General features: G+C 48.1%; 1 protein-coding gene across 1 annotated transcript in view; it reads left to right on the top strand.

The window, feature by feature from the left end:
* The window catches only part of LOC117873537 (collagen alpha-1(VII) chain-like), a 227,207-nt gene that overhangs the window by 131,739 nt on the left and 83,147 nt on the right, over positions 1 to 12,321 (top strand). Inside the window, exons 64-70 of the mRNA XM_034763016.1 lie at positions 2,701 to 2,766; positions 5,867 to 5,947; positions 6,052 to 6,102; positions 8,508 to 8,543; positions 8,672 to 8,725; positions 10,200 to 10,244; positions 12,167 to 12,202. Of these exons, the coding sequence (XP_034618907.1) occupies positions 2,701 to 2,766; positions 5,867 to 5,947; positions 6,052 to 6,102; positions 8,508 to 8,543; positions 8,672 to 8,725; positions 10,200 to 10,244; positions 12,167 to 12,202 (369 nt within the window). The remainder of the gene's footprint in view (positions 1 to 2,700; positions 2,767 to 5,866; positions 5,948 to 6,051; positions 6,103 to 8,507; positions 8,544 to 8,671; positions 8,726 to 10,199; positions 10,245 to 12,166; positions 12,203 to 12,321) is intronic.

Here is a 12,321-nt window from a genome sequence, read left to right as displayed (position 1 = left end):
TTGTGAGGCTAAATGTATTGATATGCTTAGATTCTGCACTGATGCGTGCCATAGCAGTGACTCTGAAAAGGATATGGGGCGATAGAGAACAAGCCACGGGACATGACCTCCCCGTGCAATGCTGTGGCAAAAAGGGGCTGCTGTGATCCTTGGCTGTATAAACAGGGAAGTAGTGAGTAGGGAAGTGATTTTCACCTCCGGATAGGGCCATGGTGAGACTAACACTGGAATGCTGCATCCAGTTCTGGTGTCCGCATTTTTAAAAGGCTATTAAAAACTACAGCGGGTGCAGAAAAGAGCCACGAAAATGATCTGAAGACTGGAGAAAATGCCCTATGGTGAGAGGGTCCGAGAGTTCAGTCTGGTTAGTTTGTCAAAAAGAAGCTTGAGAGGTGACTTGGTTACACCGTGTAAGTACTTCCGTGGGGAGAAGCGAGCAAGTACTTAAGGGCTGTTTTCTCTAGCGGAGAAAGACAGAACAAGAGCCAGTGTCTGGAAGCTGCACCCAGACAAACCCCAGTTAGGATTGTACCTAATTGGTGTCTACATTTGGCACAAAGGGATTAGTCCCTCAAACAAACTGGGAAGGGGAGAAGCAGATTTGGGGGTGGTGGAAGCTTCCTAAAAATGGGGGGGGCCACCAACACCAAACTGTGGCCCCACCCCCATGCTACCCCCCCCAGACCCCGCCCCCACGATGCCCTTTCTCCCTGAGGCCCTGTTCCCATGATGCCTCTTCCCCCAAGACCCCACCCCTCACTCACTCTTCTCCTACCTCTCCCTGCCCCGTCGCTTGCCCTTATGGATGGTAAAAAGTGGGAGGGCCATGGCCCCCTGCGCCCCACCTCTCCTTCCAGTACCCCTGGGTGGATTCGCCATCTCTTGTTGTCTTCAGCTCAAGATTGGCCGCCCTTCTGGACGCTGGGCTTCAGCCAAACACAAGATATGCGTTCGTCAAACCCAGGTTATTGGCAGACATGCCAAACCTGCGGAAAAAACGCAGAAAGTGGGCTTGTTTTCAGCTTAATTGGCTTGTGAGTTGCTTGTTGGCTAGTTTTTGGCTTGTAGCTTGTTTGGCTTGTAGCTTGTTGCTTGTTGTAGCTTGTTGCTTCTTTTTTTTTTTTTGATCGGCTCCCAGCAAGCAGGGGCAAAGGGGGTAAGCAGGGGCAAGGTGACAAGAGAGTCAGGTGCACAGCAGGCCCACCACAGTCCCAGACTGCACGCTGGAGGGATCTAGTCACAGAGTGTTGGGGTTCTTAGGGATTGGCTTGTTTTCAAAGAGGATTAGCTTAATTTTTGGCTAAATTGTGAAAGTCGGGGTGCTTATTTACTGCGTGAAAGTTGGCAACTGTGATTATTGGGCTCAGTTGGGTGAAATGTTGTGCCAGAGGCCAGACGAGATGATCTAATGGTCGCTTCTGGCCTTCTGCGAATCTGTAGAAAAGCCTAGACATTAAGTCAGGATCCCCGGATTGTAATGTCGTGTTTAGTTCCTATGGCAATAGTTATGGGCCCATCCCTGCCAGCACTCACTCCTGAGTGTCATCGCACTGAGACCAAACCCAGAAAATTCTGCCTTCAGGTGAGGAACAGTGGGGGGATGGGAGCAGAGAAACAGCTAGACCAAAAATACCCTACTTTCATGCAAATGACCCTTGCACCATCGAGGCAGTATTGGTTCTACAGATGGAACATTTCCCAGGAGTTCTCAGTAGGTCTGCAACAGGCCCTTTCATTCTGACAGCCAAACTAAACCCTCCGAAACGCCAAAGCCCATTCTAATCTCAACTTCAGAGCAGTCTCCTGCTGTTGATTTTGATGTAAAACTCCCCTGGACTTCATTGCGGGTTCTGTGTATGCAACAGGGGCAAGATACCAGCTTCCCTCTCCTCTTTACTTGCAGCGTGGCTCAGGTGTCTTTGGTTAAATAACCACATACCCACCAGGGGGAAATACAGCTAGAGATAAATATAGCCGGTTGTTGTCCCCATTAGCAGCAGCTCTAATCAGGAAGCATAACCATTAAAAGGTTCATGGGGCCCTTGACAGGTGTTGAGTTGACAATAACCCAAGCAGTTGGCTCCAGAGGTCCAATTTCTTGGTGGTAGAAGAGTTTACTAAAAGTGGGCTGTGGAATTAAATTAACTTGGTCGGAGAGAAAGGCAAAGCCAACCCAAGTAGTTGTGTCATACATAAGAACGGCTGTACTGGGTCAGACTAAAGGTCCATCTAGCCCAGTATCCTGTCTTCCGACAGTGGCCAATGCCAGGTGCCCCAGAGGGAATGAACAGAACAGGTAATCATCAAGTGATCCATCCCCTGTTGCCCATTCCCAGCTTCTGGCAAACAGAGGTTAGGGACACCATCCCTGCCCATCCTGGCTAATAGCCATTGATGGACATATCCTCCATGAACTTATCTAGTTCTTTTTTGAACTCTGTTCTAGTCTTGGCTTTCACGACATCCTCTGGCAAGGAGTTCCACAAGTTGACTGTGTGTTGTGTGCAAAAATACTTCCTTTTGTTTGTTTTAAACCTGCCGTCCTGGATGGGAAGTAGAAGTTACTTTCCTCCATTTGAGTAATAACAATAAGAGTACTGCCTGAGACCTCCCATCCAACCATCTTGGCCACTGCAAAGAATCCTATAGTGCCAATGCCAAGAGAGCTCCCAGTCTGAATTGTGCTGTTTTCTTTTGCAGCCTCATCATTCAGTGGGCAACAATGGTTCTTCTGAAGCAGCTGATACAGTCCTCCCAGACATAAATGTAACAGGCCACATCTGCTTGCCCTTGCTTAGCTCCTTCCACATCCCCCGCTCCACAGGAGGTAACATGTTTCAGGTCTTCGTGAGCCCGGCCTTGCTCCTGGAAATTGCTCCGTGCAGATCATTGAAGTCAACATAGGCGCAATGGCAAAGATGCACAGAGCAGCTTGCAGGCCTGGAGCCCTCGAGATAAAAGGTTCCTGCTATAGTCCCCGTAGCTATTATTCTGATTCTTTATTTGTAGCATGTAGGAGCCCCAGTCATGGACCAGGACCCCACGATGTTAGGTTTGTAAACATGGGAAAGTCACGTCACCGCTCTGGGCCTCAATTTTCCCATCTGTAAAATGGGGATAAAGATACCTCTTTTATAAAGTGCTTTGAGATCTACTGATGAGAAGGGCTAGATAAGAGCTGGGTATTCATATATAATTATTAATATATTAACAAATAGACAGTCCCCGCCCCAAAGTTTACAATCTAATCTAATCTATCGAGTCCCTTATCTTTTAAATTATGTCATTATAGCAAGCACAAGTAGCATCCACTGTAGTTAAACTGTATAGCTTCTGAGGGTCCTGTGGCACCTTTAAGACTAACAGAAGTATTGGGAGCATAAGCTTTCGTGGGTAAGAACTTCACTTCTTCAGATGACATCTGAAGAAGTGAGGTTCTTACCCACAAAAGCTTATGCTCCCAATACTTCTGTTAGTCTTAAAGGTGCCACAGGACCCTCTGTTGCTTTTTACAGATTCAGACTAAGACGGCTACCCCTCTGATACGTGTATAGCTTCTGTTTATCACCCTCTTTTCCCGTCCTTGTAACTTTCCAAAACTTTCATTTTGGGGGCTGAAACTTTCCTCTCTTGGTAAAACCTTCCAGGTAGGAAAGTGGGTTTTTTTCCCCCCTAGAGCATTTCAGCAAATTCCTTTGGGTTGTCTGGAGTTTGACAAGGTGGGGGAAGGAACCAAACCACCGCTTTAAAAAACATTCTTGTAGATATCATAAAATCCACCCACCTAAAGGGCATACTCGTCCGCACCTACTCAGTGGGGTGCACCAGTGATGTCTGGCCCGAAGCAAGAGGATGCACCTGTTACAGCTTTGGCTAACAGAGCTGGGTCTTTTAGCAGTACAGGCTCATGGTTTAGGCTCCAGAGGTCACAGGTTCTATCCCTGCTGCTGAAGACCTACCTGGAGTCTGTTGAACGACTAGGAATGAATAAGACTAATGGGGGAAATTACCACAATTGAGCTCCAGTGGTGGAGATGAACATGCGATACTCTTACCACATAGCTTCTTCTTTCATAAACCCCTCTTCTGGCGGAACGACTGGGGCCAGGAAAACACTGCTAAACTCAAGCCACACAGGAAGTGCACAACCCCTTTGGGCCTGGTGCTTGCTCACATGGACAACGTTCAAGTTTGTCTTGCACCAACAGGCTGGTCGGTCAGTTATTAGATGCACGAGGACCCGTGACCATAATCTCTACCATTCACCAGCAGTTCCCCAGTCTCTTCTTTCCCATTTCCAACAACTCCCCTCTTCAGCTTTCTGCACTGTCCATCCCTAAGTAGCTCTGCCTTTTTGTCCCCTTCCCAGATGTGCAAGGATCATGAGCTGGTAATAATCCCAGAGGTACAAAAGAAGCCAGTTAATGAATTAAATTAAAGCGAGAACTAGTGGGGAGCTGGGAGAAATACTGTTATTTTGCTTTTTACTTCACTCCATTTTATTATGGGGGGACGCGATGAGCGAATGCATTGATTTGATCAGTTTGGTTCCCAGTGAATTATTCAATGATTATTATTTATTTATGTGTATTGCAGCAATGCTTAGGAGCCCAGTCATGGCCCATTGTGCTAGGTGCTGTACGAACAAAGAACAAAACGAGAGTCCCTGCTCCAAAGGGTTTACGATTTATTCAGGGTAAAATCCCCTCCTGTGAAGAGGGCTTGCCTGGAACAAAGTGATGCCCCCTGTTCTTGTGTTGGCCCTCTGCATGGAGTCAATTTCATTCACACTTCCTGTAACAAGTCACTTCCAAAACGTTGTAAATAGCAGACAGAAACCACCCTGGGGCTTGGTATCAATATTTTCATGCTACAGTTCTTTTTCTCTGAGGCCCGATATTTCTGTCACAATGGGTTAGATTCTGATTCCCTTCCTCATGCCGAGTAGCACCGTATTGCACGGAGAGTCACATTAAAGTCAGTGGGTGATGTACCTGCGTCCCAGGTGAAAGTAACCAGTCTTATTTGCTTCATAACATGCAGTTACGTGTGAGAGGAAGAACAAGTTTGTAGTTAAAACACATGGGTGGGAGTTTAAAAAATGGGGTTCTGTTCCTGACTCTTCCACAGACAAAGACCTACGATCCACTAGGGTAGTTGAGTTTATTTCAGCATGAATCACTCAACTCCTTTGTTTTCATGTCCTGGCAGTTCATGGTGTGTGAGTGGCGTGGGGAGTAATGTCTGGCAACTTCTAATTTCCTCCCTTTCAAAATACAGGAGCAGATAATTGGGTGCAATTAATATGTAGGAACTGTTATAGGCATCGAGTGTTTACTGCTAGGGCAGGTGACCCTTAGCACACTTTCTACCATATACATCTCACACGTATGCTGCCAGAACATCCCAAAACACAAACATTGCAAACATCTGTGAGTTGCAGATTAAGCCATTCCCATCTGGCCCTTCATCACATGTGGTGGTGGGGCCTTTGGCCATTAATATTCCAGTGCTTTCAGTGGAATATACCAAGTCCACTAAGCACCACAGCAGGTGTGCTGTACCTAGACTCAGCTAGTACACCAAGCACCACTGCAGTTGTGTGTTACCCAGACATGGTTGGTACGTGTAATAGCCCAAAAGGTAGGTGCATTCTTCCTGGATGTACCTGGTATCTTCAGCAACACCGCAGGTGAATTCTACATGGACGCACCTGAACAGTTCAGTGACACTCTTGCAATTAACACTAGCAATTGCAATGTGTTGGCTTTTTTGAAGTAGCAGTAAAGTTATGGCACAGTGTAAAATTAAATAATCCAACTTACGCATCTGATTGCTTTAAGGGATGCTGTTTTCCTTCACGCAGGAAAATGCAGATCCAGTTGACGGCCCTGAGTTAACGAGCCATGTTAGAGTCAGAAGAACGGCTGAGAGACAGAGGCACATGGTAAAGACCCCTGTTTCCACCACTTCAGTCTGTTATGCATGAGCGCAAAGCAATCAACGCTATTTGGAAGGAAGCGGTAATAACTCCCTGTTGTCCCTATACAGGCTCACTCACCTGGTGCCGCTGGAGTTCAGAAATCCCCGGTTGGATATGTGGTAAGCGATGGCTGAATATCTGGAGTGTTTGCAGAGATAGTGCTTATGAGATTCATAGATTCATAGATTCATAGATTCTAGGACTGGAAGGGACCTCAAGAGGTCATCGAGTCCAGTCCTCTGCCCTCATGGCAGGACCAAATACTGTCTAGACCATTCCTGATAGACATTTATCTAACCTACTCTTAAATATCTCCAGAGATGGAGATTCCACAACCTCCCTAGGCAATTTATTCCAGATGGACACTGGGGTAACAGCTCTTGCTGCTTTCTCACTCATTAAAAATAGTAATACACCTAGGGCGAGGGTGAAACGCTCCCTGTAAATAATAAACAAGCAGCAGCAGCCGCCAAGCCAGTGTCCCTTGGTACGGCTAAGTGCTCCTCCCAAGAGAGATGGGGAAGGGAAGTGTATGATACTTAAAGAACCAGGGCCGGCTCCAGGCACCAGCCCACCAAGCATGTGCTTGGGGCGGCGCCTGGAGGGGGGCGGCGCGGCGGGGCGCTCCGGCCCGAAAGCGGGGCTGCGACTGGGCTCGCCGCCCTCCCCCCAGCGCTCTGGCCGGTCGGGGATTGCGAGCCCGCGGCAGGGCTCGGCGCCCTCCCCTGCCACGCTGAGGGGGAGAGCAGCGGGTGGCTTTTTTGCCTAGGGCGGCAAAAAAGCCAGAGCCGGCCCTGTAAAGAACACAAGAGGAACAGAGAAACCAACGTTAATCACTGATGGAACACAATGGCCAACTTTGGGGAAGTTTTGTGTGTGCAACAAATATATCTATACCCACACACACAATTATACACAGCTGTTTTATTGTGGTTATGTATGTCAGATTGGACACGTGAAACTCTATTCTTCAGCATTAGAGCAGAGCAAAAATCGGGAGTGGCAGAAGGTCTCTAAAAGTGGGGGGGCCACCAGTGCCCGAACCGTGCCCCACCACTGCCCCTTCCCTCTGAGGCCCCACCCCCACACCACTCCTTTCCCCGAGCCTCGCACCTCCCCTATCCCTTTTCCCTAAGGCCCTGCCCTCGCACCACCCCTTCCCTCGAGGCCTCACTCCCACTCCACCTCTTCCCCCCAAGACCTGGCCCACACTTGCTCCTCTCCGCCCCCTACCCCATCACTCCCTTACAGCTGATAAAAAGTGGGGTGGGGACTGTGGCCTTCTGCCCCCCTGTTCTGGTGTCCCTGGCTGGAGCTCTCGCTATTTCTACATTTGGTTTCATCCCAGATTGGGAAAAAGAGTCAGGATATCCAAATTTGTAGTGGAAAAAAAATTCAGAAAATTTGTTATTTGGAAAATGTCAAAATAGTTCACTTTGAGTTGGTTCAGTGTTAGACTGCATCTTCTTATGGTGCCGCAGTGCTTCATGGGAGTTGTAGTTTGGATGTCACATGCCCTTATTCCCCCTTATGGGCTGGGCTGCCTGGCCAAACTACATCTCCCATGATGGACCTCAGTCATGTGACTCTCACGATGCACCACACAGCTCAGTCAGAGGGAACCTGCGCTTTCGGAAAAATTTTCCCTTTTAAAAAAAAAATCTTAGTGGAAACTGGTTCTTTTAAACAAGAAAGTATTTCCCTACTGTGGCCCTGATTCTGCAGCTCGGCTCGTGGAGGGTCCTCTCAGACTGCATGAATAGGAGCCCTGATTGGGAGCTGTGGTTGATACAAAGGAAATTTTTGTTAGGGAGGGGTAAGCTACTGTGATGAACCTATTGCCATCCCTATGAGGGCAGAGTTAAGGTGACACAGTTGTGTTGTGTGTGAAGGAACATCTTAACTGGGCATTTCCTGCTTTATGTACATTCCTTGTTGGGATTTTGTCTTGTAACGCTAACATTCTTTTTGGGGAGAGATGTGGAGACCTCAACTCAGCTTTACTGCCTTTCTAACCATTGGGTTTGGGGCTCTGAAACCTTTTGTTCCTCAAGTGTTTGGGGAGCAAAAGCCACCTGAACTCCAGATAACCACGTTTGTTGTGAATCGATCCTAAAGTTTCACTTATTTTCCTTTTCATTGCACTTGATCATACTGAAAAACCAGACAATAGGCACATTCTGCTCTCGATTCCCACAGCCTAATTTTGGAACAGCTTCAATGAAATCCTTTTTGTGTCATGTTCAATTGGATAAGGCTGCGGCTAAGTGACCCCTGATAAGTGTTCACTGATTCCTGCTAAGATGTAACCTGTCCACTAAATGCACCCAATTCACCACGGTTGGCATCGGGATGCAGTAAGAATGAATGGTTGCATTGATCGTGAGAGGTATAAGGTGCCTCCATGTTCAAATAGTTCTTTCCCACGTGTTGTGGATGAAATATCTCTGAAATATGAAATATTAGCATGCAATCATACGCTCTCCTCTGAAAACCTCCTCCTCTGTTTTTTTTTAAATTCAAGACATATCCAGGACCTCAAGGCACAAGGAGGATCAAGGTAATACCTTTATTTTATAGAGCTGTTACTACAACTCCGTGCATGTTAGATGCAGCTGGTTCTTCATCATTTTGTCCAAAATCTCCTGGTTGATTGTGTGTGGGGGGGGCTCTATTTTCTTTTTGCAGAAGCAGGAGTCAGACATGGTGGATCCAGAACTGGTGCCGTTCCAAGGTCAAAAGGTCTGAGTTTTTCTTTAACATTTTAACAAAACAAACAAACAAAAACCCCACAGAATCGGAGCTCCGTCACAGAGCTGAGCTGAAAAGCCTTTAAAGACAAATTAAATCCCTGAAGATCCCAAATAATCATCAGCCTGACTCCCCACGGCTCAATGTCTTGTAAAGTCATTTACACTGGAGCAAAGTGGGGTGTCAGTTCTTGTTGCTGTTTATTATTTATATTAGGGTACCATTTAGAAGCCCCAGCTGAGATCAAGGGCCTTTTGTGCAAGGTGCTGTACATGCATATGAAGAGTTTTCTAGTCTCAATACATGATACAGACAAAAGTGGGAGAAAGGAGGTTGTATTATTCCCATTTTACAGATGGGCAGCTGAGGTGCAGGAAGTTCAAATTGTATGGCTACACTGCACACTAAGCCCGGGCTCTGACTCAGGTTTGAGCCCAAGCCCCGCTTCCGTCCACACACAAATCAGTCTGACTTGGGTCAGCCAGCACTCAGGACCTGGGTTCTGTGACTTGGGGTTGTTTTGCAGTGTGGACGCAGCTCAAGCTGCAGATCTGAGTCAGAAGATCTGGGTAGTGAGGTCTGGATGTGTTAGCATGGCTGTGAGATCTGGGTCCAGCAGTAGTAAGCCACAAAGCTGTGGGGATGCCCAAGCATAGGCTTGGAAACACCAAGTGCACAAACTCAGCTCCCACAGACCCGGGTTTACAGTGTAGGGTAGACAGAACCTTGACTGGCCCAGGGTCACTGTGGCAGTTGAGGGGATGCAGCAGTGCGTCTCCATGTTTGCAGGAGAAACCCAAACGCAGATCTCCGCAGGTGAAAAGCCTCGCTGGAGCTTGGCTCGCGATGATGCCATCACAAGGACTCGCGCCAGCCCCCATGCAAATTTCAGCCCTCCCTGGGGAAAACTCCTCTGATTGGCTGTCTCCCCCACTTTCCCGCCCTCTGGGGAAGAGCAGCCAATGAGAGCTGCTGCACGAAGTAGGCAGAGGTCTCCCGCTGCCCCTCAGGAGATGGAGCCCAGCCCATGGAAGAGGCCCCCAAACTACAACTCCCATGAGGCACTAGGGCAGTATTTCCAAATATTCCCAGTTTTCAGCCAGAATTTTTCGGCCTCAAATTTTCCACCAAATAATCAAAAATTTCCTTGGAAATTTCCAACAAAAAGGGATTTGGGAGTTTTGGGGTTGAAATTTTCTTTGTGGGGAAAAAAAAAATCACATTTCACCCAGTTCTATCCTATAGGCCCCTCTCCCTGTGTTAGAATAACAGCCAATCTCCCTTGTTCCCACCCACACCACAACGGACGTACATCTGTCCCCTTCATCATCTCTCTAGTCTAACAATGTGTATTTCCATGGTGCCCATCACTGTGGTATCTAGGCATGAACTGGACAGATTCAGAGCTCAGGTCAGTCACTAAGGTTAGCACAAAGGAGTGAAGGAGCAGCTTTTTGCTTTACAGGGAGAAAAGGGATCTCCTGGAGCCAGGGGAGACAAAGGAGAAAAGGTACCTTCAATTGTTTTGTGTGTTGCAGCAATATTTGACATGGGGAACGAGTCCCCGGCTCCCTAGGGGCTGACCTGGCTACCCATTGCCAGCCAATTACTAACTCAAATCCTAGGTGGATCTGGAGTCCGGGAGTTTTAAATGGAGCCCTGATTGCTATGAGAGTGACCTATGTCGGCACATGTGTAATTAGTTAAAGATCACGTGCCAATAGATAGTGCCCAATAATACATCTGCCCCTTTCTGCAGCAGACCTGAGTTCCCTACTGCCTGGGGGCTTCTGTTTGTGCAAAACGGGGGTGCAATGCTACCAGCTCAGAACGGGGAGCATCTCACAGCCTCTTTGCACTAGTGGAAAGGACGGTGGATGGTGCAAGGCAATGGGACGTGGGCCCACTCTGTCCGGCTCAGCGGCAGACCTCAAGCAGGATCCCCCGAAGCTGTTGCTGTGCTGATCCAGGTGCTCGTAGCAATGCGCTATCCTAGGGGATGTGGCCTTTTTTATTTCACAGATGGCTCTAGAGAAATAAACATGGTGGAAATATTCAAATGTTCCAGGATGCGAAGGAGAGGGGAACGTGGTTCTCAGTCAGGGCAGAGAAGCAGCACCAAGGATTGCTGCAGACTAGGAGAGACGATGGGCCGGTGTGAACCCAGGGTGACAGAGCGGGAGGTACCTAGGATCATACAACAGTTCCCACCAACTATCAGTGAAAGACAGTGCTGGGCAGGCGTTTTAAGCCATGTGTCCAGTGTCTAGGGCCACTGAAGTGGATTGCACTGAGTCTATGCCATGCCATTTGTATCCAGTGAGTGGGCGGATGGGTAAACTGGGATGGGAATGCCACTGCATGGCCAGCAATCATGCGGTTGCTAAAAGTTTGGTGGCACAATAAGCTCGCCAGTGATGGGCGTTGACTGAAGGCCTAGCAAGACCACCTTAAGGACCTAGCTAGGGATCGACCTGGGTGGCATTCAATCCACAAGGAGGCTGCGTGCCTTTGGGATAACGATGATCGGAAAGCCAGCTGGGCCACCTGTTCTACGTATTCTGCAGTAAGCGCAGTCGAAGGCATGTCACTGTAAAAGTGTCTTGGGAGCGAGGAGGGAAGAAACTGCAAGCATCAGAATGGTTTGCTCGAGGGGTTGTGTCATTAAATGGTCACACTGCAGAGCTGTCTGTAACGTGCATGCTCTGTAGTGAGGGAGATGAGGAAGGACTGGGCATCTAGAAGAGGTGATGTCTTCTCCTTGCCAGGGAAGATGGGGGAGCTGGGAGAGAACTTGAGCTGCAAAGTTTGGATCCGGATCCAGATCAGAAGTTTCTTATGGTCCGACGGTTGGGATCCAGCATGTGGGTTTTGCCCATAGGAAAGATAAAGTTTCAGGTCCAAATTCCCCCAGTGTTTGGGGCATTCAGACCCTCTTTAGTTCCGGCCTAGCTCTAGTACTGACCAGATCCACAGTGAATTCGGAAGAGCAGGCTGATGACCTAAGATTGTTTGTTCCTGGTGCTTAAGAGCTCCTTTGAAGCTGCTTCCTACAGACAAGAGCGCCTGGATTTTAACCCCCAAAGCAGTGATTCTGTCCCTAAAAACCACTTGTTCATATCTGCCTAGGACCGGCTGGTGATTCCAAGGGTAAGACTGCAGGAAAGATCTACGACTTATCTGTATACACTTAGGATCATTCAGCTAGTGCTCTCCATCCCTTTTTCTCCACGACCATGCTTCCTGTGCCCTCGTAGTAAGTGGAAGCAGCAGTTCCTAGCCCACAGTTATGACTAGCCGGAGATTCTCTGTGCCCCTTGCAGATTACACAGAAATCTCTGACATGATTCCCGATCCCATGCAGGGCGTATTTCACCCAGCCCTCTTCCCCAGCAATGATCACGGGCTCTGTAACGTTCTCTTCATTCCTAGGGCACTAAAGGAGACAGAGGAGAAAATGGTCAAAAGGTAAGAGATGACTTTGGTACCATACTCAAGGACTCTCCTGCTTAGGCCGCTGTTCTTACACCATAAGGGTATGTCTACACTACGAAATTAGTTCGAATTTATAGAAGCCGGTTTTATTG

This window comes from Trachemys scripta, chromosome 1 (assembly GCF_013100865.1).
Source record: "Trachemys scripta elegans isolate TJP31775 chromosome 1, CAS_Tse_1.0, whole genome shotgun sequence".
Classification (NCBI taxonomy): domain Eukaryota; kingdom Metazoa; phylum Chordata; order Testudines; family Emydidae; genus Trachemys; species Trachemys scripta.
The sequence above is the reverse complement of the archived record's forward strand: the minus strand, read 5'-3'. Positions and strand labels throughout refer to the sequence as shown.